The 25,039-nt window shown below is 37.1% G+C and overlaps 2 protein-coding genes across 5 annotated transcripts; both read right to left on the bottom strand.

The window, feature by feature from the left end:
* Window positions 1-213: 213 nt before the first annotated feature.
* On the bottom strand, window positions 214-24,209 carry LOC117783376 (protein king tubby). Of its 4 annotated transcripts, XM_034620764.1 has the most exons (7): window positions 23,692-24,209; window positions 23,162-23,335; window positions 2,315-2,588; window positions 1,622-2,095; window positions 1,371-1,561; window positions 1,175-1,312; window positions 214-1,115 (listed from the first exon to the last, which is right to left on the bottom strand). In XM_034620764.1, exons 2-7 carry the CDS (start codon window positions 23,201-23,203, stop codon window positions 846-848), a joined length of 1,389 nt encoding a protein of 462 aa, XP_034476655.1. In that variant the 5' UTR covers window positions 23,204-23,335; window positions 23,692-24,209; the 3' UTR covers window positions 214-845. The 4 variants fall into 4 exon arrangements, with proteins under 4 accessions (XP_034476655.1, XP_034476653.1, XP_034476654.1 ...); XM_034620762.1 differs by lacking the exons at window positions 23,162-23,335; window positions 23,692-24,209 and adding an exon at window positions 3,386-4,235; XM_034620763.1 differs by lacking the exons at window positions 23,162-23,335; window positions 23,692-24,209 and adding an exon at window positions 3,386-4,235 and having other exon boundaries at window positions 1,622-2,092.
* On the bottom strand, window positions 4,328-6,512 carry LOC117783375 (glycerophosphocholine phosphodiesterase GPCPD1). The gene has a single exon (XM_034620761.1). The coding sequence runs from the start codon at window positions 6,414-6,416 to the stop codon at window positions 4,374-4,376; it is 2,043 nt and encodes a 680-aa protein (XP_034476652.1). The 5' UTR covers window positions 6,417-6,512; the 3' UTR covers window positions 4,328-4,373.
* Window positions 24,210-25,039: the final 830 nt, after the last annotated feature.

The raw sequence follows: 25,039 nt of genomic DNA, 5'->3' as shown, positions 1-25,039 counted from the left end.
TTTATTATAATAGTACTTCGATTTTTATACATTCGATTTCTATAAATATATATATAATATTTGCATGTTGCAAAATAATTATTTGCTAAGTAAAACTTTTACTTAATCATAACAAGAGCTCGGCACAAATAGTAATGCTCTCTTATGGACTAATAGTAATCGTTTATGATACACATCAATATAAATATATAAGTACCTAGAATATTCGTTTTGTTTTTCATCTGTATTCAAATTATAAAATTGATTTGTATTTGAAATATTTTGATTTTTTTATGGGATTCGAAAAGCCTTTTACAAAATCGGTGAGCACATTTTGAATAAATGGTACAATGAAGTTTGCCATCAATATACAATATTTTCATAAATATACTACAAGTATTCACATATATATGTATATGTACTTATATTTGGTTTGTTATCTACTATGCCGGGTGACTAGAATTGTGGATTATATTTAGTACGAGTACGTTAAACTAGACAGTTTTTTAAATATAGTACATACATTTGACGTTTGAGCTGCGAAATATTTAGGTAGAGTTCTAAGTATATCAGTTATGATATTAAGGTATATTTGACATCTGAATTGATAGATATACAAATATAGAATATATATATTTTTTTGATTTCATCAGGAGTCAAACGTAAATGCCATTTCATAAACCTTTTGGGCAATATGTATGAAAATTGTTGTGATAATTCCTAAATATCAGATTCACATATAACATAGTTCATGAAATGTACTTATAGACGACACAATAAGTTGCAAGGTTGCAAGTCGTATAAATAAGACAATCGCAAGTGCTGCGGAGAATCCTAGTGGCAAGAACTCAGAGAACCGAGGAGTTTCACTCACAGGCGATCTTGCCATCGAAACTGCTGAGAGCTATGGCGAATGCCTGCATGGCGCAGAGAGGATAGCGATAATCCATGGTGAACACGTCCTCGGAGGTGCGACCGAACTGCATGACAATATACTCGGGATCCGAGTCGTGCACCAGCTGAAAGTTTTTCACAGAGGCCTGTGTGACACGGCCGTGAAAGTTGAGCACATAGGATTGGGTTTCATCGTTCCAAACTGGTGTCTTGTTGTGCAACTCCACAATGTTATCCATGTTCTGCGGCACAAAAGAAGTGTTGAGTATCATGAGATTAGTATTAAATGACTCGGGGTTACCTTCATCTTCCACAGATCGAGTATGCCCTGTTGTTTGGGATCCGCGGAGCTAATCTTGACACGTTGATCGTCCTCAGTCATGCCCGGCAGTATCACAGTCATGTTCCTTGGTCCCTTAAAGCCCAGAATATTTGTGTCCTGTTGGTAAATATAAGTGAGCAGTTGATTGACTGATCGATTAATGTTAAATACTCACATAGATGATAACTGCCAGATCGAGTCGTGGACTTTCCGTGCTCTCCTTGTTGCCACTGTCGAATACCGTGAAGGATGTGCCGAACACATTGGAGCGCAGTTTGCCGCAGAAACCATCGGCATTCCGGGACAGATCGGTGGGATCGCAGCTGACGATATAGTTGGATGTTTTGCTCTTCTTTCGCTTGCGGCCTGTCAACGATTATAATTAATACCTATTGGAGGAGAGGAAAAGGAGAGCAATATACTTACCACCTAGCAGAAAGATCTTCTTGCCGTAGTCCCGCTCCAAGTGCAGATAATAGATGGGAAATAGACCCCGATCCATGCCCTTGCGATCCCTTGTGATGCGGCACTTGTAGAGCACTCCTTGTGGCGCCGGCTGCATCACAAACTGATCAATGTGGCCTATGACATCGCCCTCTGACTCCCCGCTGCCACCAACACTGCTGCTGCCATTGCCTGCCCCATTGCTGCCCTCTATCGCGGAGTCCTCCTTATAGGACGAGGCAATGCCAACTGGACGCACTGGAGCCACACCGGATATGTTACGATTTGCATAGTCATCTTCATCCAGGGTATCGTTGAAGGATTGCTGACGGTTGCGAGCTCGCTGAGACTGTGTCGAGTTGGCACTTAGCGGTGGCAGCGGCTGCTCCACAACCGTCACGGGACTGCTCTCCTCATCCTCCAGCTCGTGCGAGGAGATCTCTTCGATAACATCTGCTATTTGTTTATTGATTTTTTAAGAGAAAGCTCTTATAAATTAATGACCAAGTCACAATTACTATTTTTTACAATAACCGAAATGAATGTAATAAAAACTGTATTTTTTTTTGGAAAAAGTTACTTAATTATATTTTATTAAATATACTGTAGTCTAAAAGGTCTCTCCGGTTTAATTTATTTATATAAAACTAGATCGGAATGCGTTTCGGAACTTACCTTCCTGACTAATGGTGCTAAGGCTTCGCAAATTGTTGGAGTTGTTGCGACTCGAGTTGATTGAGCTTGACAAGTGAATGCTGGAGCTGTTGTTGGTTAGAATTTGATCCGGATTCTGTGTTGACCCCATGAACTGCATGGGTCCGTCGTAGGCGTGTAACTCCCGACTGTTGCTACGCATTCCCGACATCGGCCTGTTGATCTGTAGATCACTCGCCTGAACCATTCCCGGCGAGGCGCGTTTCTGTCGAATATAAGCGTCCATCAGCTGGCGCTATAAATACAAAATTACCATATAATTATTTAATTATTTTTTTTTTCTTAAAGGTGAATAAATTCGATATATAGGATATAAATAATTATCCGGATTATAATAATTCTTAAGTCTTTTTTACGATAATTCATAATAATCGACAAATAATTGCATTCTCGTAAAAATTCGGATACTAAAAAGATTTAGCTTTTATTTTTCATTAATAAATGTTTTGAATATTCTTATGTATGTAAACATTAAAAATTTCCGTTTCTATTCAAGCTGATTAACGGTTGATTGTATTCAGATGATTTATAGTCGTACTTGCAAACGGGTTTGCGATTAGAGCAAAAATATTTATATATCTTTATGACTCTGTATGCACAAAAACAAACCAATACTTTTTTACAAGTACATTTTGTGTGTAAGCTCTTTGGAATGAAAAACAACTTTTTATATAAATGGTCTGATCGGAAATAATAAAAGTAACTCAATTGTCTATTCTGTTTTCTTAATTCTTAGTTTTATGTTAAGCTCTCTGTTCTGTAAACATAACTATGTTGTGCCTCTGTTATGCATTTTTAAATAATTTTCGTTGATGTTAAATAAGTTTACATGACTCTGTTACTTAACAGTTTGTGTATTTGCTTTACGGCTAAGTATGTTCTGTAAATTAGTCTAAAGGCAATTTATAGAATTATTCTTAAAACCTGATTATAATTAAGTTGCACTTATTTAGCATTTGATTGAATCTCAGGCGTTCGCAATTATACTTAATGTATTCAAAGTCTATTTATATAGAAGAATAATATAATTACCTGCACAATTTTCTCATTTACTAAGAAATGAAAAAACCCAAATAATATAACTATATACAATTGTATAATATAATAATCCAATTCAATTTCTGTTGTGGTATGACTATTAATTCGATTGTTTTTACTCACTTTTACATGCATGAGAGACATGAAAGGGGGATGGGGAGTGGGACATCATGGGTGATTGTTGCAGTTGCATCATCAAAATCGCACCGTAGGCAAAATGCGACGCCTTCGCTGACAATATACATATACATTGGATGAGCCCAGTGACCACTTGCCGGGGGCTTTTCGTTAGTGTTGAACAATCTGACATGACATGACATGACAGCGAATGGGAATGGGACTGGGTTTTGGTATGGGTCTGACTCTGGGTCTGTCTCTGTTGATGGCAATGATTTCATTAAACATTTAAATTTCAAGTTCAGCAAAAACGCAAAATAAACTGCGCTGTTCATAAATAATATGTTATACCCATAATATAGCTATCACTTTTAGAACATTTTTATTTATTTCGATGTAAATTTGATTTAAAATAATTAAATTGTCAATTTTAACTTGTGTTTATGTTTTTTTAGAATCCTTTTTAAATTAACAGGATTATAGTCAGAAATTCAATACTTGTTTTGACTTTCTAATATTGACTTAGCTTCCATTTAGTTTTTTTTTTTTTTTGACTGCGTTCATTTTAAATGAAAATATCTTGTTCAAAGCGAAATCATGAAAATTCCACACAACTTTCATCAGCTCTTTACTCATTTCTTTTTCATTTTCCCTGTCGTTGCAGCTGGCTCAACGAGGAAAAGGCAATTATGTGGAAATCCATTTTACCGTTAGAGCGATAAAGCGTGCTAAAGTCCCAGGAACAGGAGCTTAAACTGCCAGACACGTGCAACAATCAGGAAATTGACGTTAGCCAGACAGAGAGAGGGAGAGAGAATAGAGTTTCTAGAGATACGTTTATTGCTTTGGCATAAATCTACAGAGTCTATAGAACGTTGACATTGCTCAGGATGCTCTCGACGGTCGCGTTGTGGACACGCTGTCTAACCACGGGCGAGCATTGCAGCTGGAAGAAGTCGGGCAGGTCCTGTTCCGCCTCGAAGGCGTTCGTCCTGTTGGGGGGCAGCCAGAGATCCATGCGATCGTAGACGACACCGTTGGGTTCTAGCTGCAAAAACCAATCGATGGACTGGCGATCCTTGAGGTCACCACCCCAGAGCAGAATCAACGGCACCTGTGACTTGGCTTTTTGGACCAGCGAGGGATCCGCCTTGATGAACACGGCGTTGGGCACGATTCCCGCCAGATCAAAGGCCTGCGCAAAATTGATGCTTTGCTCCACTGTGCTGGCGCGAGGATCGGCAAAGGCGTTCACCTTGCTGCTGGTGAGGAAGAGCACCGGATACATGTTCTGCTTGAATCGCAGGAGCGTACAGAGATCCGCATCGAAGCTCTTGATGATGTTGAGGCGACCACAGCCATAATTCTGCACCACCTCCAGGATGCGATCCACAAAGAGGTTCTTGTCGATCGTCTGCTGGCTCTCGTAGGTGCCATCGGACTTCAGCTGGGGCCACTTGATTTCAATATCGAATCCCACAGTGAGATTCACCTGCTCAAAGAAGTCCTGGAGCGTGGGAAAGAGACGCTGCTCCACTTGCTTAACGTTGTTGTGGGCGGGATACTCGATGATCTTGTTGCTCACGATCTGGTAGGTCTTCAGTTGCTTCAGCTGCTCGTAGGTGATGTCCTTGATCAGGACCTCGATGAGATCGTTGCGATTCATCGGCGTCTTGGAGTCAATGCACACCCTGATGAAGTAATCATGATGAATGATGGGCACAAGATCGCTGGTCAAGTGCACATCGAACTCGACAAGATCGGCGCCCAGCTCCCCCGCCGCCTGCATGGTGGCCACGGTGTTCTCAATGAGCGGAGCCGCCGCTGTCGAGGCGACAGTCAAACTCTTCCCAAGACCACGATGTCCAATCTCTAAATCTGTCCAATTTGAACGCCAGTAGTTGACGAAGCTGGTGCGGAAGTCGGAGCTGCCGTTGACCATGGGACGCACCACAAGGTACTGCAGATGCAGTTCACCCACCACGCGCTGCCAGATCGGGGATATTAGCTGAAGGGTCACGTTGCCCTCGCTGCCCGCCAAAGCAGCTGGCTGGAGATGGGCATATCCCAGCAAGCGCACCAAGTCCCGCTGCTCTCCATAGACCTCCAGCTGGTAGGCCACTTGCTCCAGCTGGTCCAGGGTCACATGAAACATGAGCAAGTCCCTGTCCTGGGCATAGGGTACTCCGTACTCCGGCTGCGTTCGAAGTCGGCTGTCGCTGTAGACCATGCGGACGTATTCCACGTTGGCGGATGCAGAGCTCAGTATGGGAGAGAGATTGACGGGATGCACCGGCTGCAATCGCAGGCGTAGACTCGCTGCCAACGTCTCCTCCTCCAGATGAAGTGCACCAGGGAACACCTTGAATTGCACTATGGAACCGGAACTGGAACTCTGGAGCCAGCCGAGGGTCAACTGTCGTTGTCCATGGATGTTGCCCAGCTCATCCGTGCGATTTCCCGCATGCTTGGTCGTGTTGAAGGCGCGGGGCAGCACATGCGACTCCCAGCGACGGATCTGGACTCCGTCGGAACGTGCCACGCTTGCCACAAAGTAACGGTACTCCACACTGCTGTTCTGCGGCAACAGCACTAATCCCCTCCACTCATTGTGCACGTCCGTGCGGTTCAAGAGGATCGCTCCAGCTGCTTGCCAGCTGCCCAACGCAGCCAGATTTCCCACCAGAGCGGGACGCTCATCGGCAGCCAGCTGATCGTCCTTGCCGAGGCTCAACGTGAAGTTGAACTCCAGCGGAGCATTACGCTTGGCGGGCACAAAGCGACGTGCCGCATAATACTTCTCGTAGTAGGAGTCACTGTCACAATGGGTGGCCACTGGGAGCAGGCAGAGTGCGCTCATCCAGGCAATGGCCAATGCCACGAATGTCTTGCCCATGGACATGGACATGGTAATGGTTATGGAGAGGAAGAAAGAGATGACTCAATGCGACCTGAACTCGGCGACGAACGCGTCGCGACTGTCGTTGGATCCGACACTGTCCAGTTGTAAAGCTCTTATCACTTATCACTTGTGGCGCAATGGCAGCTTTACGACCTCTTCTCGAGGCGATAAATACAGTAGTACATATTTAATACATATATTTCCACCGGCGAGTTCTCTATCAACTGATTCGTTGGACTCGCACTCGAGTCTCTCAGACCCGTTTCGCACGTGCATCTGACAGATAAACTGCCGCAGTTACAGTTACAGATACAGATACAGATACAATTTATGGAAATGAAAAGCTCTGGCAGCAGACGTCATCAAATTTAATGAATTTGATTTTGAGAGCTGCGCAAAAGCGTCGTCTTGATGGGGCTCAACTCGGTCAATTCGTCAGTCAGTCAATCAGTCAGTTAGTCACTTATGAATGAACCAAAGCGCTCACTTGTCTCAATTCCCGTTTGCCTAACTACTAGCTACTACACTGAAAAAAAGATCAACTTCTAAACATTCATCTTAAATATTTTGTACTAAAAATAAGATTATTTTAAGACCAAATTACTAAAACTATGATTATTAATATAAAAAATCTTTAAATCTTAATATAAGAATAAAAATCTTAAATTGTTAGGAAAGTATAAATAGGTACTATTTTGTATCAAATTAAAAAAAAAATTATATATATAAAAAATAATTTTTTTAAGAACATTTATTCTTAAAATTAGATCTTGGTCTTATTTAAAATGTTCTTAAAATCAGTATGTGTTCTCTTACTTCAAAAATTTTATGTTCTCAACGCATTTTTTAGACCAATAATCTTAGTTCTGAGACCAAAATCTATATTTTAGAACATTTTTTTTATCAGTGTATGAATGTGCGGTTAGACCTCCCGTCGTTCTATCGTTATATTCAAATGCTCAAAACTTTGTCAACGACAGTGTAATTTATCTCAAATTACATAATTACGAGTACACGTTGCTTTTGCATTTTCTGGTGGTCTTTTTTTTATATTCTGTACTTAAAATGGTACACTGGGTCTATAAAGTTTATCGAAATTAAAATGTGATTAAGAGGCAGAAGGATATAAATTCAAACCCAAATAGAAGTCGTATCCAATACGCAAATTTATTATATACTATACAATAATTTACCAGGGATTAAAACGGAAACTGTAAAAGTAATATCCATACAGTAATCGACACATTTATTGCAGTTAATACCGATTAAATCAGGCATTCAGTTCAATTATGTTCAATTATTTTCAACGTGTAATAATCGATTTTCAAACTTAATTAAAAAATTAAATGCGAGCATAGTCAAACATATCGGATTGATACCCTGTAAATAATTTATGCAGGGTCTCTCACAGTCGTGTTCAATCAACTGTCAACTCTCCTACTAGGTTTTTAGTTTGTGTGGGAACTAAATTGCAAGTGCTTCTTTAACATTTTAATAGAAAAATAAAATAAAATTAGTACAAATTTAGACTTATTTTTTATGCAATTGTATGTTTAAAGGTTTTTTTTTTGTGCATTAATAATTAACGAACTGTCAATGTAATTATGGCCTTTAATAATAATTAAACCTTTTTGTTTTACCGAAATTCGCTAGAAAACTTATTAAATCTGAGTTACAAATAATCAAAAACAATTTTATAAACATGGAACTTTCGCCTTGGGAGCAATTGGTTAAGTTTTTCTAAAAAGAATTGCAAAACAGTTTTCATTTAAAGTTTATTCAGACTAGTGACATAACTTTATCTTTCCAAGCATCTGTAGGATGATGACTAGGATGTTGGTTCACATAAAATAAATTAAGTTAAAAATATAGTTATTGCTTGTTGCAAGTCGAAGAGAAATGCCACACAACATGAAACTTGAACTCGTTTTATGGTTGGAACAACTTTATGCCAAAATACAGATAGAAGGCCATGTGCAGGCTGCATATTTTATATGGGTTATTAAATTCAATGTCACACATAAATTTTCACCAAAAATAACCAAAATTAATGGACATACATCAAAAATGCAGCGCAATGTATTTTTTTTTTGGCATCTGTTAGAATTTTGGCTCAGTGCGTACGTTTATTTTCATTTAGACCGACAAATTTGCGTAAAATTAAAGGGCGTTACAGTGTGCTATAAAAGTACGTGCTTCCTGCAGCACACACACGACACACACAACACACATGCACCCACGCACACAACATACATATGCTTTAAAGATTTAACTTGGCTCAGTGTACATTGGGGGCCGTGTAATAAAATGATTACTCATACGCCACGTGGAACAAAGAAAATGGTAAGTCAGCAACACAAACACAACAAGCAGAGCTCAATTGGCCTTTTTTTTATATTCTTTTAGAGCGGATTTCAAGAATTCAAAATTGATACTCTGTTTGTTAAGAAGCGTATTAATTCTTCGGCTTTTTTAGATGATAACCAAGAAACTGCTGGCCAAAACCTTTTCTTGCTTGCTGGTGTTTTGCCATTAAAGATTAAAGACGATATTTACGTATGAGCACGGATAAAACAGGAGCTAAAAGCAGCAACCACAACAAGGATAAAGATTAAGATAAAGATAAATATGTGTGTATCTGATACATTTGCAATTTAAATTGAATCTGGCAAATGTGCGCACCTAATACTCGTAATGCGGAGGAACACGACGAGAACAAATCCGGACAGACATTTGCTAAACTATTGAATAATAAATATGCCGATGAGCAGACAGAAGAAAGGCGTATCTAATATAACACAGGGCCAATGAATTGGAAAAATACTCATCGATTTGGGTGACGACACACATGACCCGACGATTAACCTCAATAAAAATGTAGGGATAAAGATATAGGGATGGCTAAAACTATTACAAGTTTTTTAGCTGCGCCTTTAACTTTGTCTTTCTCGACATGTGTGTGTGTGTGAACGTGCGTGTGTGTATAATTGAGTGTGTGTTGTCCCTTTTTTACATGACATCCATTTAGTCGTCGCTTCATTAAGCCATAAACCCTATCCACCTTTATCACAATGTATCCTTGTTCATGTCATGTCCTGTCTCTGAAACATTGACAACTCCAATGGAATTAAAGTCACAAATCTTTGCATAAGCTTCAAGGCGGATTATCTGAATTTTCTACCTTGTCTGTGACTGCGTCCAAGTACTTTGTTTTCACAAATTGAAGAGCTCTGAAACAAAAGCTTATTTACCGCAAATTCCGAGATTTAAATTTAAACTTCTATTCGGATATTTGGACATTAAAATTTTAATAAATTTAAATATTATCAGTGACCAAAAAGGAGGCAAATTTATTGTAAAATGCAGTATATTTATTCTTAATTAAAGAGGAATTGATTGAGATTGCGATTCTGCTTAAATTAAGAGCTATTAACATATTAAATTTGCTAAATTATTGCTTATACTTCTGAAAATAAATATACTAACATTTTATTCAAGTTAAATTGATTAGAATGTACTGAAATATATACTGATCAACTTGTAAAGTTGACAAAATTAAGCAGAATTTTTTTGGAAAGCAATTTATTAATTAGTTTCTGAAATTATCTAGTGATGACTGAAATTTAATACATATATTCACACTGAAAACTATTTAAAAGCTTCAATATTAAATAAATATAATTTGCTGGATCAATTTGATATTTTTCATAGACGTTTATACATATGTATAGATGAAATAAATGTGTATAAAATAAAATAATAAAATACATACACAATTTATTTGCCACTGAATCATAGAATATTAAGTATCTCAGAACTTTCAACGCACAGAGTGTTTATGTGAGAAACGTAGGGCTAAAATGTAGCAACAATTAAAATAATATAAGCCTCTCAAGCATTAAAAGGGCGAATGTGTTTAATATCCGGCTCAAGGCTTCAAGAAGACTGTTTTGAGATGACGACATTTCCAGGTAATAAAAAAAAAGACAACAACAGACATGAGCTTGTAAGAGTATGTAAAAAAATGCTGTAAGTACTTTTATATTTTTTGTCAGGTTGCAAATTGAGAAAAAGGAAAATGCTGTGGCATTTCCTTTTGCGAGTTTCCAGTTGATTTTGTTGCGTTGCGATTCTTTTCTTTTCAGCTTGTATAAGAGAGAAGTTGTCAGTTGGATGAAAGTTTGTCACACTGAGAGAAGAACACACACATTTGGTTGACATTGAAGATTAGAAAATAACTGAAAAGAATGCCACTTAACGGTTGAGCTCTTGTAATACTACAACACAATATTTGAGGCCCTTGAGCAGAAATTAGCCACGTTTTGTAGTGGCCTAAATGGCTCAATTGCCTTTGCGCTTTGTATGCAAATTTTGAGACAACAACAATAACAACGACGACAACGACGCTGAAGGTGAGTGCGACTGTGCACTGTGGGGTAAATAAGCACATTTCCTGACATTAACAGATTTTTCACAAGTGTACAAAATAACAAAACTTTATTTTGACTGTTTTTTTTTTTTTGGTTTTATATGTCGATCTTAAACTTGTATTTACATTACTATTTCATACAGACGGACAGACAGATGGACATGCAGAGTCAGAGACATAGCTATATTGACTCTTTTGTTGAAGCTGAAAAAAAATTTTATATATATACTGCGCCTCCCTGAAATATCTAACAAATATATAGTGTCCTTATATTTTTTGAGTACATGGTCTAGTAAGTGATTCATTTGCCCCATAGTGCAGCGGCTGCTGCGTGTGCCTAAAAGTATGCAGCAAAATGTGTCGTGTGGCAAGTGGCAAGTGGCAAAAGGCAAGTGACTGGGCATGTGAGAAAGGCACGCGGCACAAAGAACGGCGAGGGCAAAGCGCAAAGTAACAGATCCCCGGGCAAAATGGCAGCCTTTGTTATGTTGACAGTGTCACACACACTCACACACACACAACATACACACATACATACATCTGACAGTTTGCTGGATAACAATGAGTCCATAAATTTCACTCGTTAGCAGCCAAAAAGGAGTCCGAACAGTTCAACATGTTGGTAACAAAAGGTCAAATTTGGTTTAACCGTTTCATCAGCATATTCTCTGCTCACTCCTTGCCCTACTCTCCTGCCAACTTGACAGTTCAATAAAAGCAAAGTCAAACAGCAACAGGACCTATATTTCTCTGACCTCAGTTCGTCTGAAATACATTATTGGGTTAAATAAACAAAAGTTGTCGGAAGGATGGAAACCTTTCTGCCACATGAGGAGACCAAAGGTGTTGCCACCATTAATATTAATGTGAGTGTTTAAAGGTCTTTAGTGCGATACGAATGAAAACAAAGGATAATCATGAGAATGCTCAACAATAGAAAACTTTAAATTAATGTGCTGATTTAACAGCTTCGCAAGAATATTAATTTAGTTTTGTTTTAAAAGTTTGACTTATTATGCGAAACTAGCCAAAGGATACTCGTAAGTGTTATCGCAACTTTCGGTGCATTGTTAGAGCTGCATGACCGATTCCAACGTTGTTTTGCTTCTTGGCCAAAGTTGGAGGTGCCAAGAAAGAAACCATGAGAAACTTTCAAGTTATAAAAGTTTTTGTGGTCTTTGCTGAAATAGCGAAATACGAGTAACTATTCTAATTAATGGTCCAACACTTGTTGGGACACTTTTAATAACAAATGCTTCACAGCTGCAATATTGTCAAATACAAGATAAGACTTTTAAAGTTTGTACAATTTAAGTCGCATTGTAAATAACTAGAATTATATTTGAAGGCTAATCCCTGTCTTTTCTTTTCTTTCCATTTCTTTTCTATCTCAAAGTGAAAAACTCTATCGACCATTGCAATTGCTGCGTTTTCTTTTCCGATGCTGGCTTAAAAGCTTTAAAAGTGCCTCGAAATTGCACATAAAATGCCACAAGACACCAAGCCATGAATTCATCATGTATATGTGAGTCTCCCTCTCTCTCTCTCTCTCTCTCTCTCTCTCTCTCTCTCTCTCTGACTCTCTCTGTGGCTGTGTGTTTATGTGTGTGATATTTGGTCCTTATAGCAACAGAAATTATAGTATACATTTCATATTTCGGCAGACATTCCATATTCTATCGTCGTACTCACAGTTTATAATACTCCTTAGACATTGAAAATGGTAAACAAGGGTATGATAACACTATGTTAACAATTTCTTAACTTATATTACAACAACTGCTTCGAAAAATCAGCGGCTTTAATTTCTTAAATTTTGAAATTAGTCACTTGGATAATCAGATGAAATTAATATTTTATTAAAGAACTACTGAAGTAATTAAAAAAAATTTATATAATAAAAAAATAGTTTAAGCATTTAACATAAATAAATATTACGTAAAAATAACATAGTTCTTAAATTTTAAACTAAAAAATGTAATATGAATTTTAAAAGTTCTAAATTTCATTACTTTTGCCAAAAAAATTGTCATGTTATTTGCTTTGCTCTGCTTGCTTTTGTGTGCATTTTAATGAGTATCTGCCGGTCGACTACTCAGCGTACTTACTCTTTTTGTGTACATTCTTCAATGGCAGCTCTTCTTTATTGCTACTTAGCAGATACTTACTGCAGACTTCCGAGTCCTTTTAAAGGATGCACAGATGCATTTGCTGGATTTCTTTGGGAAATGGCTTTGACCGAACTGTTAGTTGTAATAACCTGACATGTCAACATTGTTTAATCCGCTCAGTCTTTTGGAAAACTACTGTCAGTTTTTGCCAATTTCCTATCAAAAGGAATTTCACTTGAACAGCAACAACGAAAAGTTTCTCATTCCACACAAGGATGAAATTGTTCCATTTGCTCCTCTCTAATCCTCATCGCTTCTATCCTTGTTACGGTGAGTAATGATAAATATCGGAATGGATTGGTCAAAGGGGAATTGACAATTTGCTTGTGGTTTCGATTCGTTCGTAGTAGGATCTCATACATTAAACGCTTAAATGCTGGATGTCATCGGGAAAGCGAATTGATTTAATATTTACGAATCCGGAGGGGATGCGGAAGGAGGAAGGGAAGGACGAGGCACAACGGTCAATGGAGAGTCTCATGAGGCACACACAATTGCATTTCATCAGACCTCCGGCTATCAAAGTCGAATGACAGACCCGGATCCGGCAACCGGGCCCAGGAGTATTTTCATAATTTACATGCAATTACGTGTATGAGTGCTTGAAGCATTTGGGAGTATAGCGATGATGGGGACAAGGATGTGGTTGGAGTTGATGTTTGCAGACGCATTCATTTGATTGTCCATTTAATTAAGCTAATTACGACAGGGACACGGCAACAAGTGAACTTGTCTAAGCTTAATTCGCTTGTGAAAAACAAATGAAATGTTTTCCATTTTACACTTTTTATTGTCACTTTTCTGTTTCTCTTTTCTCGTTTTCTTATTTTCTCATTTCACTGTCACGGTTACAAGTACATCAAGTGTTTCACTTGAAAGCCATAAACTTTTTCTCAACATCATAATCCTGCTCTTGCCCTTGTCCTTGTGTCTTTAAGACGCCTTTTTCCAGCTGTGGCAGCGAATGACAACTGTAGACAGCTCAGACCGTGTTGCATGCAACAATTCCTTTAATTATGTCGATTGGCTGCGAGGGAGAAGGAGATTAAATGCCAGCCAGTTAAGGAACGACAAATGTGCTGTGAGGATGCCAAATCAAGTCCTTAATTAGTTGGCTTTCCAGCCTCTTTCTCGTAATGGTTTTATGCCTTCAAACGCAGGATGTTCTTTTAATTACTTCAGGTATATGCAAGGAATTTTGAGCATTTACACTATAACAAATTTAATTTAAATAGGATTTTTTCATTCATCTAGATTATTTTTTTCGGGTTTGATTATTTCTTAGCTTATTCTGAAAAAAGTCAACATCGTAAGCATTTATGCTCAATATAAAAATATTCATCTTTAATGGGACGCTGCTTCTCGAAAAGTCTCATATTTCTTTAAAATGGATTTATCTTCCATTTTTGCTGACATTTCCCTTGCAAACATAATCAAAATCATATTCAATACTGTTATGCCAATATAAATGTGTAACTTTCTTTTGATTTTGCTTATATTTACATTGAATACACCCGTTACCCATTTAAATGGGAAATCTAGAGAAATGTGGGTAAAATTCATGAGGAGGCAAACTCTGACCTTCAGTTGCATGTATTCTATAATAGACACAGGTGTCGGGCGAATAAATAGTCGCCTCTTAAAGCGCTGTGAGGGGCACATAATACATCTTGCTGGGGGCAGAGCTAACTATTTACCACCTGAAGGGTTGTGTTCAGAAGGCGAGTCCGCTGTTTCCTTGGCTCCATTAAGCCCCGTCAGAGTAAAAGTTTTATCAATAAAAAATGCTTAATGTTGTTGCAACAACATCGAACTTTTGTTGTTGTTTTTCGTGCTGCAACGGCTGTCAGCTATTGCCACGCCCTTGTCTCCCATTTGAAGGCAATACTGGAAAAAAGTAGAAGGATTTCCATGGCGTTGTCATGGCAATTGTTGATGGTGAAGCTTTCAATTTGGCACATGGCAAAGCAGCATTTAAATTGCATTCAAAGTGGAATTTCATTTGCAGTTTTATCAGGTATCCAGTTATCGCGAATATCCTCCCAAAGAGGGTAATGAAAGGGGAACATTTATCCGTATTTATGTGTGAGTGTGTGTGTATGTGTGTGACACGTCAATATCACAATTTCAATTGTTTCCAATCTACATTTGTGCCCTTGAGCGTATACTCAGCGTATTCATAGGTATCCAGTTTTTTGTTTGATTTCAACACTTAAGGGACGTCAGGGACTATGCACATATGTGTGTGTGTTGAGTTGAGTGTGAGTTGGGTGTGTGTTGGGTGTGTGTGTGTGTGCTAAAAGCAAACATAACAATTTGATTAAAGCATGCAAATTGCATTAAAGGACGAGCACTTTTGGAATGCGTCTCATGAGTCTAAAAGCACGCAATGTCATTTGTCATTTCATCGATAACATATTTGATCAATAGCAACGATCGATAAGAGCTTTTATTAATTTAATTGAGCTAACAGTTATAGTTCATGGAAACTTAAAGTTGTATAGAGTTAAGAAGTATCAGAATTAAGTTAACAGTTACAAGAAATATATTATTTTTGATTTAAATCTATTTTCTTTTATAGCTAATATTTTTTAATTTATTTAATCCTTTTTTTATTAAAATTATTAACTTATAAATTTCTGATATATAGTAATTTTAATTTTTCTAGACTGTTTCAAGACCGAAGATAATGGTTAATAATTTTTTTTTTGTGGGAACTAAGATAACTAAGATTGAGTGATCTTACAATTCAGATATGCTCTATTTGTTAGAATTTTTCGCTGATCCTTAGAGCGCAAACACTTTTAAAACAAAATTCTGACTTTTTTACAATTTTTTTCTATCTGGTGTGTTATGATATTTTAGAAATAAGATTTATCACCAATTTTAGAAATTAATTGATCTTCAGATTAGTAGTTCATTAACTCGACTAAGAAAGGAGTAAACACAGAAAATATACAAGGTATGTGTATTTCCTGAGTCCAGAAGGATAACGAGTGCAATCCAAGCCAACACGCGTGATTCCTAAATGTAATTCGATTTTTCAATGTGAATTATTATCCCATGTTTCCATTAACCCAATTAGCCTAATATCTGCGATATTCAATCAAAACCATTAAGGAAACCCTAACAAAACCGATTAAGGGTCTTTGGTGTGACAGAAGTCAAGACCTCGACTATAATTAATGGCTGTGCAGTCGTGTCAAATGCAAAGGGAAAAAGAGAAAGAGAAATGATTGAGAGAGAGAGAGAGAGAGAGGGAAGGATCCCATAGCTCGCACATGCTATTAATTGCGATACTCGTATTAAATTTATGAACGGGAATTTCGAATCAAATATTTATTAAATTCGTTTTTGTTCAACGATAAAACAATGGAAAAAAAGAGCATTTATCTATGCGGAGGATCATAAGGGCAAAGCAATTTAATTGAAATCAAGCATACGCCGCGTATGTTGCTCTGCAGTTTTTAACATACTTGTGTTTCCATTGTTTTTGTAGCTCGCTAGTTGAACAAATGCGACGCATAATCGATAAAAGAAACACCACAAAGGTGCAGAATGGATTGAAAGGCAGGTGCAAGGACGCTGTCATTGGCACGAGGATAGACAAGCAGGGTTTTGGATGGGGATGGAAATAGGGAAAGGGGAAGGGAGAGGGTACACGTCGTACACGATTTGAAGACCGCCCACGCAGCTGGTCAAGTGAACGAATGAATGAATGCCACTGACAATGACAAAGAGTCAAACATGGACTTGTACATTGACGAGAACGAGAACGAGGACATTAGTCATTATTTTATAGTATTGGCATTGGGGACACCTACAACAGTGAGACTTCTCACTCCACACTCCCCGATAACAATGTGCATGCGAGTATGAACTATGGATCAATGGCTCTTCGATTTTATTTTCCTGTGTGACAGGCGACGACTAACCTGGCTGGTTACCTTCATGTGCGACATGGCAAACGACATGTCTGTGCGTGTAGCACACAATGCTACTCCATATTTATAGTGAGGTCTCTTTATTAGGGTAACAGTGGGGGAAGGGTTTCGGAAAAGCACTTCCCGCTTATCGATTAGACGTGTATTCATGCCCAGGGACAGAATGACTATGAGTCCATTCATGTTAGTCGATTACTCTGCCTTAGACAAACTCGTAGTAATTCAATATTGCAAGAGGCATTTTAAATGTGAAGCAGACAAGCGTTAATATGACGGCCTGTTTAATATCGCTCATACGTCATGTTGCACGCTGTTGAACTGACGGCAACGGCTGCGCTTATTCTGTCACTTTTTACACGCCTCCCTAAGCTTATCTCACTTTGCTTTATTACAAAATCACTTTCCTCGACGAGTCTTCGTCCTGTCAGGTATGAAAAAAGGCACAGGGATTATCGGACAAGTGGCAGCTCGAGTCCTGGCCGTGGATGTCCAGTGGCTGGCACAGTTACTCTGTCTCTCTGTCTCTCTGTCACTCTGTCGCCATTTCGCAGTCCCTTTTCATGTCAAATTTTTTCCCATTTTGACAGTCTTTTTAGAGTGTCTCACGAGAAAAATAAAAAGCGAAAATGATAAAATATTAGACTATGTTAGTTGGTTACTTGTTGAGCACGTTTTATAGAGTAACAGCCCGTCATTGACAGATTATGTAGTCAAAATGTCGGTGGTCTAATCTCTGACACTCTTATTATAAATTGGAAACTTGTAACATCATCAATCAATAAGTGGCAAGATGTAATATTTAATGGGATGCTTAAGCTCAAATTTTGTGGAAATTTGCACATTTCCATAAAGGAACATGTAAATCTTTAATATCAAAAGTAAAAACGTTTGAGCTTTTCCAACTGCGTTTGACCTACAAATGCGAAAAGCCCGACAATAAACACTTTATTGCTGTCGACTCTTTGGCGCTTATGAAAGGCTTTCAAATAAAACAAGCAAAACAATTTCCCCAGCTCCTATTTAAGTTTATGCTTGAAGCGAATACATAATTATGTCGACACTCGACCGTCGTGGGAGTTTGACTGAAAGATTTTAATATCTCAGTAGATGAAAATACTTTTAAAAGTATTATTTTAATTCTTTCACAGCAGCATATAAAAATTACAAATTAAAATATGTAAACTAGTTTTATTAATCAAATATAAATAAATCTTTTTGTGATAGATATCCAGTCAATTATTATTTATCTTTAGTTTAACTGTTTTTCAATTTATAAATATTTTAAAGAAGATCTTCACAATTTCCAGCCCCTTCTCTCAGTGTAGAATATAATATATATATATATACGACCTCACTCGTCGACTGATTGTTGCTTTATCTCGTGGTTTATGTTGTTTTCCGCTGCATTTCCTTAGAGCTTTTTTACTTAAGTGCCCATCAAATGAAATGCATCTCGTAATTGGCAGTTTATAACCGTATTAAATTTAATGGTCAACTATTTTGAGAATTTTGCATAAAAAGTTATGCAAAAATATTATTTATTTTTGTTCATTTGTAACGCTGAGTTATTTCAAGTCCCTTTCCGGTCGCTGAGTTGCGTCTGATGAACTTGTTATAAATATATTTCACAGTTAAAGTATGCAACAATTAATTCGCGTGAAATGACCCGTTCTGAAAGTTTTCTCGAGAACTCGGGCAGCACAGAGGAACTTTGACTCTGTCGCGTGCTAATATTTGTGGTTTCCCCATCCGCCACCTCGACCTTTGACTGCCTCCTACTTCTAATTTGTGGCAGAGTCTGATTGTTGCCATTCCGCCAGCTAATTGCGGGTAACCTTTAAGCAGCCGCGTCGAGTGTTCCACAACAACTGCCTCATGGTGCTTGCCACGTTTCGTTCTTGGTTTTTTATATTTCGTGAAACGCCTTTAATCATTGACCCAATTGGCATCCAGCATATTGCATTGCAGTGGCGCATTAACGGAGCCTACACTAATTACCAGCATTTACCTGAGTTTGTTTTGACCCAAACACTTTCAGTGGTTCGGTTTTGCAGATAATACCCGAAATGAATATTGTTGAAAATATATGCGCAATTTATTGACAGGCAATTAAATAGTTTCACAGGTAAGCAGCCTAATTTAATTTGAGGCACATTTATTTGAACACGTTTATCCATAGATTTCCGTTCGAAATGTGGCGAATTTTCAATAAAATATGAACATTTTTAATTAAAATTCAAGTGTGAAAATACTCAGGCGAATAATTTATGATGCATCAAGCATTCATTTGCAATTTTTACCCTACACCAAAAGGTGAAAGGGTATCGCAAGCTAATTGAAATGAAAAATATTTAAATACGATTCTGTTTCAGCGCTGTTAATTGATATAAAATAAATATCTTGCGTTGTCATGTCAATTAACATAACATAGAACTGGCTCGCGATCCTTAACATGTTATTTAACATAATATAAAAGTGGAAGTGGAAGTCTTGTGAACAAAGACAGCCTTTTACAGAAATAGGCTAACATAATAATAAACTGTTAAATAACCTTTCTGATTTTCTGTAAATCAAGATAATATGTATAGGGAGTTTCTCAGTTGAGCCGTCTCCCTATTGGGAAAGTAATACTTGATTTCAATTAGTATTCACAACATTTTAATATAATGGCCACTAATTGACCAGCCTCCTGCTACAGCAGTCGTAATTATTTTGCCATTAAAATGCAATAAAGTTACAAATGAATGTATTGCAATTATCATTCATGTTTAATTAAGCCTTAGCAACTAATGTCTTTAATGTTAAATTGCATTCATAGAATCAATAACTGAGGTGACATGTCCATAAATAGTTTAGTGTAGATAGTTTAATGTTAATTTAAGTGAAACAATTGGTTGATTAATGAGCTGTTGTCAATCAAGGGCATTCCCCATACAATATTGTGGCTGACCTATGCCACCCAATTGCAGGACAAACCACATGAAAAAACAAATTAATCAGTGCTGTAGTTTGTCAGTGTGGCTTTGACATTTAAATCTCAAACTGTATAAACTATTTAATTAGAAATGTTAAAAATTTCACTAAAATTCCTATCATGATGGACTTTAACCGCATTCAGAGTTCAGTGTGGAATCCATACGAGTTTAGTAAGGAATGAGGTTTAATAAATCTGATGAAAAGTATGAAATCTAGATCACAAATATACATTCAAATTCCTCATTATATCATGAACTCATCTCAGTTTAGCAAACATAAAATTCAACAATAATGTTTTAGATTTCTGAGAGAGAGAGAGCTATACAAAGTCATTAATTTCAAACTTAAAGGTATTTTTGCTCTCTTTACTGCGGTGCAACTTTTACGAGTTCTTTTTTGCCAGTCTGATAAATTGAATCAAGTTGGCAGAGCTGCCTCTGCTGTTAATATCCGCTCTATCTACCTCGCACTTGCCTCTCAGTGGCAAATTGCAATTCACGAAATCTGCAATTGAAATGAGGCCTCGCAGCACGCCGCGTTCTTCTTGCATAAACTGCAAATTACGACAAATGTCGCCATATAACTAGATTTTTCTGCCACATTTATCGCTGTTGCTTGGTCCTTTTACACTTCTAAGGACGATAAAAATAAGATTGCTGCAGTCAAGAGGGATTGACTTAAAAATACCCCGTTTTTATAATTATTTAACGACTAAAATCAGTCTACAAAAAATTATTATTATTATAATTTTAATTCAACATTAAAAAACTTACTAAAACTATGAGAATAAAAATTAGATTTAGAAAGTGTAACAAAAAATAGGGCAGTTAATAACAAAAACTGTAAATCTTACTTTCATATTGTTAGCCTGAATGCGTTTTGAACCAATCTACATAGAATTTTATGTACCCAGAGACTAACTAAATTTTAATTATGAAATTTTAAGTATAAATATTATTTATAAATGTATCAACGATTTTTTTCTTAATATTCACTTAATTTAATTTAAAATCATTGTCATAGGTAATAATAATAATTTAATACATAAATAATATTCTGAGTTGAAGTTATGTAAAAGATCTCAATGGTTTATTACAGAGTATACAACTTTAAGAAAATAACATCTAGTCAACACATGCTTTTTGGTTTTGTATCTGTGTGTGAATACACACACGCTTTCTCGGCTTTTAGCCACAAATTGTAGTTGCTGTAGGAACCAAAGTAGGAGTATCATGGCCGAGAGATTTCCTGGACTAGGAGCACAAGCCAAAAAGCCTCAAAAGTTGGCTTAGCATGTTTATGATGTTATTTTCAGCTTAGTGCAATGGAGCCAAGTTTCCAATTTTGTGGTTTGCCTTTGAGTTGTCCTACATGATTGTTTAACATGTAAGCAAGGGCTGAGTTTTGCCTTATTCTCAAGCGGTTTTTTAAAGAGGCCAACTTCATAGAGAAATGCAGTAGTATTCGATTCGTTTAGTAAAAGCCGACGGGACATTTTTAGCAGCAATAGGTCAAGAACCCCGGCACAACAACACCCCTCAAATTACAACCCTGATGAGAAAGAAATTCCGAAAAGGCAACGGTAAATGGAAAAGGCAACAAGAACAAACGCCCCAGTCGATGCGTCATTTCCGTTTTGGGGCTTTGGCCACATTCGCCAAACGTGTTGAATGCTTAGGTGTAGGCCATGGCTTTGATGGGTGTCGGATGGGATGAAGGTGGTGTTAAGAATGTTTTGACTTTTGACAGCAACCGAATATGAGAATGTGTGGCCACTCAAGTAACCTCAGACTTTATACTACTTAATGACAGTCAGGATGGTTTGAGAGAGAAGTTCTTTGAGAGCACACATATGCTCGATAAGTCACGAGCTGTGTAATTGGCTAACTTATTGCTTGACTCTTTGGATTAATTTACACACGAAATCGATATTACTTATTTCTTCTTCTTCATTGTGGTAGCTTCCCTTGCTTCTATATGAAAGCATTTCATAGACACCCAAAGTCAACAATCAAAATACATATTTGTCCATTTTCGTCAATACATTTATCTGTGTGTGTGTGTACGTGTTTATATAATATATATAGTTGCCCCTAGTTACGCTGGGCAAAACAACAACTGCTAAAGGTTCCTCCTTTTGCTTGGGGTCCTCAAATTTTATTTTAGGTCTCAGCGTTGCTTTTATTAATCCTTTGTGTATTTTTAACCATGAATTATATTACGAATCTGCCACAAACATTGTTGCTGATTTATGTTAACTGCAAATTGCATGCTCTACTTTTTTTTGTCGTTTCGCATGAGTTTTGTTCATTACATTTGAGTTTTACTAGCCAAAACTATGTTTGCTTTTATTTACAAAATCCTTAAAGTTGACACTATTTAATTTGTCAGGTACTTGACTAATCCAAGGACTAATATCATAAACAACAAATTAAATACGAGTATCTGAATGTAAAAGAATTTGTGTTAATTCAGGTTTCATCTGGTGATGAATTGGAATCCTTTGGCTTAAAGTTGATTCATGAAGTATTTAGTTTGCTTAAAGTCGAAATGAAATTCTAATTATAATAACGATTCTCTATTTGCTTAAGTTTTTCCGATGCATTAAGTTCAATTATATGAATGGCGACTTTATCAAATATATAGATATCGCATAGCGATCATTATTTAAAGTTATTTTAATAAAGTTCTCATTAATCAATAATAAATTGATTTGATTTAACAAAATTACAATTGGGACAAATCGTTGCATGTTACTTCAACATAAGCATTAAGAGGGGCAGATATGACTGATAGGGGGAGTCTCTATATTTCATTGGAAAGCAATCAGTCTTCGAGGTTGAGCTTCGATTTGTGTTGAACTCGTTGTCTGGGGAACAGGACACCAGGTGGGCAATCCAGAAAAAAGGGGAAGTTCATATTATTGGGGTTAATAACAAATAAATCGAGTTTTACGTTCACCTTAAGAGTTCGATACTGCGACAAAAGATTTAAAATTTAAATTAACGGGTCTAGAAAGCTTTTACACTTTTGATCAGGAACATGAAAATAATCTATGCTACATTATTTGAAAGTTAAACCTATTTTTTGTATCAAAACAATAACAATAATAATATCTAAATAAATAATATACTGACTTATTAAGGTATTGTTGAGTAGCCGACTTCCCGATGGAATTATTTTAAATTTAGATTCTAAATAGAGAACTTAAGTGTGTAAATTGCCACCTACCTGTTGTTCCATTTTCTGATTGCGGCTGCTAATTGCGGACATTTTCACTGTTTCTTAAATGCGTCTCAGTGATTTGAAATTTTGTTATTGTTATGCTTCAAAAATGTTGTCGCTCGTTAAGCAAAGTTGAGAACAACAGAGAAGTGTTGCTTCTTCTCACTCAACTATGTAAATCTGAGAACAAAACGTGAGGCATTTAACAATTTTCAGTGACACGCGAGACGCACATCCAAATGTGCAATGTACTTAAGCATATGTACATATGTATTGTACATATATGTACATATGTATTTGAGTGCGTATGTGTGTGTGATGCTGACAGCTGCTGTGCAATGTTTGTTGAAAAGGAAATTTATTTGAAAGCAAATGAATGCAGCAAAACAAAAACCGAAACTAAAACTGAAGGCATGGAATGCATCTGGCAGACGCAGAATGAATGCCGCAAAAACCAGCTCGAAATATGTATGAAAGGACAGCAACAACAAGAAAATCACACACACACACACACACACACATAAGCAGAAGCACACCTGGTTAGTTGTGTGAGGCACCCTTGCTGTTATTGTTGTTGTTTGTTTTATTTATATTTTTATATCTGTAGTTTTAGTAGTTGCAATTGAAACTCTTCTTCGACACGCGACAATAGAATGCACACATACACCCATGTACATATGCATATGTTCACATATGTATGTATGTATATACAATACACGTCGTCGCAGTAACCGGCATGCGATCCAATTATGTTCGGTTTGTTGTGGTCGCGGTTTAAACTAAATTCTATTTGCTTTTGGGGCGACACGACAATCACACAAATTGTTAAATACGTAGTATTTTTCTAACGCTTTACTCAATTTGAAATTGTTCAATTAGTTTTCTGCATTTCAGTATTTTGCCACACATTGTACTATGTATGAATGTATGTTCTTATGTATTTATGCACATTTGAGACGAGAATTTTTGGCGCGTCTTTTGCTTTGGCAACGAGACAGATCAAATGCTCCGACGCGAGAGCAGACCGACCACACGTAAACGTTTCAAAACAACAACTGACGGACGGGACACACGGTCTTGGGCCACGCAACTGTGCCAGCCAATGGAACGTTATGGCAATGAAACAACTACACAGTATAACCAGAACCGAACGACAGGACTTTGCAACTTCGGTCCTTACATGCACTGAAGGGAGTACGTGAGAGGAAGGGAGCGCGAACAGTAACTGTGCTCTCCGCTCCCAGTCAGCACTCTCCACTGCTCGCTCTTCTTTTACTTCCTACTTCTATTCGAATCGAGTGCACAAACAAACACGAGAACAGGGAACAAGCCGCTGACATCACATTAGCTTCGACTCCGCCTTCGCGTCTGCACATTCAACAGCGAATTTGCACGACAGATGTGCAGTGCTTTCTAGCAACATTTGGGTGAACTGTGGAATAGACAAAAATACATATATATCTAGTATCTTTTACGTGTATTTGCATTTAAATGTATGCATACTCAAGAATTGTTAAAGCTGCTTATTAGAATAGGAATGCATGACATAATTGTAATCCTTACTAATCCTTGTAAAGATAATCTATAGTTACTTGAATATTACTTGGATTATCTGAATTATTAACTTACTTTTCATAATTGTAATAAACTTTTATAGTTCTAATATTCAATCTGAGTTTGAACTTTTAACAAAATCTCCATTCCTTTAAAAGTTGGAAAATAAATACTAAGTGCCGGTTTTTCAATGTTTATTTAAGGGGTTTGATAACTATAAAACAGATATTTGGACGTAAAATGTATAGAAATCAATGTCAAATATGAATTTATCTATTTTTTTTTTAAATTTAGGTACAATAAGCTGTGGTATAGTAGTATGCTATATAC

This window comes from Drosophila innubila (genome assembly GCF_004354385.1).
Source record: "Drosophila innubila isolate TH190305 chromosome 2R unlocalized genomic scaffold, UK_Dinn_1.0 1_C_2R, whole genome shotgun sequence".
Lineage (NCBI taxonomy): Eukaryota > Metazoa > Arthropoda > Insecta > Diptera > Drosophilidae > Drosophila > Drosophila innubila.
Note: the sequence above shows the minus strand (reverse complement) of the source record. Positions and strands in the feature narration are given on the sequence as shown.

What these genes read in the sequence shown, in the direction of transcription:
- LOC117783376 (XM_034620762.1), bottom strand. Translation starts at nt 3,535, where the DNA reads ATGTCTCTCATGCATGTAAAAGTGAGTAAAAACAATCGAATTAATAGT. An exon ending in TAGCACCATTAGTCAGGAAG is followed by an intron (nt 2,096 to 2,314) that starts GTAAGTTCCGAA and finishes ATAAACAAATAG; the next exon opens with CAGATGTTATCGAAGAGATC. An exon ending in TCGATCTGTGGAAGATGAAG is followed by an intron (nt 1,116 to 1,174) that starts GTAACCCCGAGT and finishes TTTGTGCCGCAG; the next exon opens with AACATGGATAACATTGTGGA.
- LOC117783375 (XM_034620761.1), bottom strand. Translation starts at nt 6,416, where the DNA reads ATGTCCATGTCCATGGGCAAGACATTCGTGGCATTGGCCATTGCCTGG.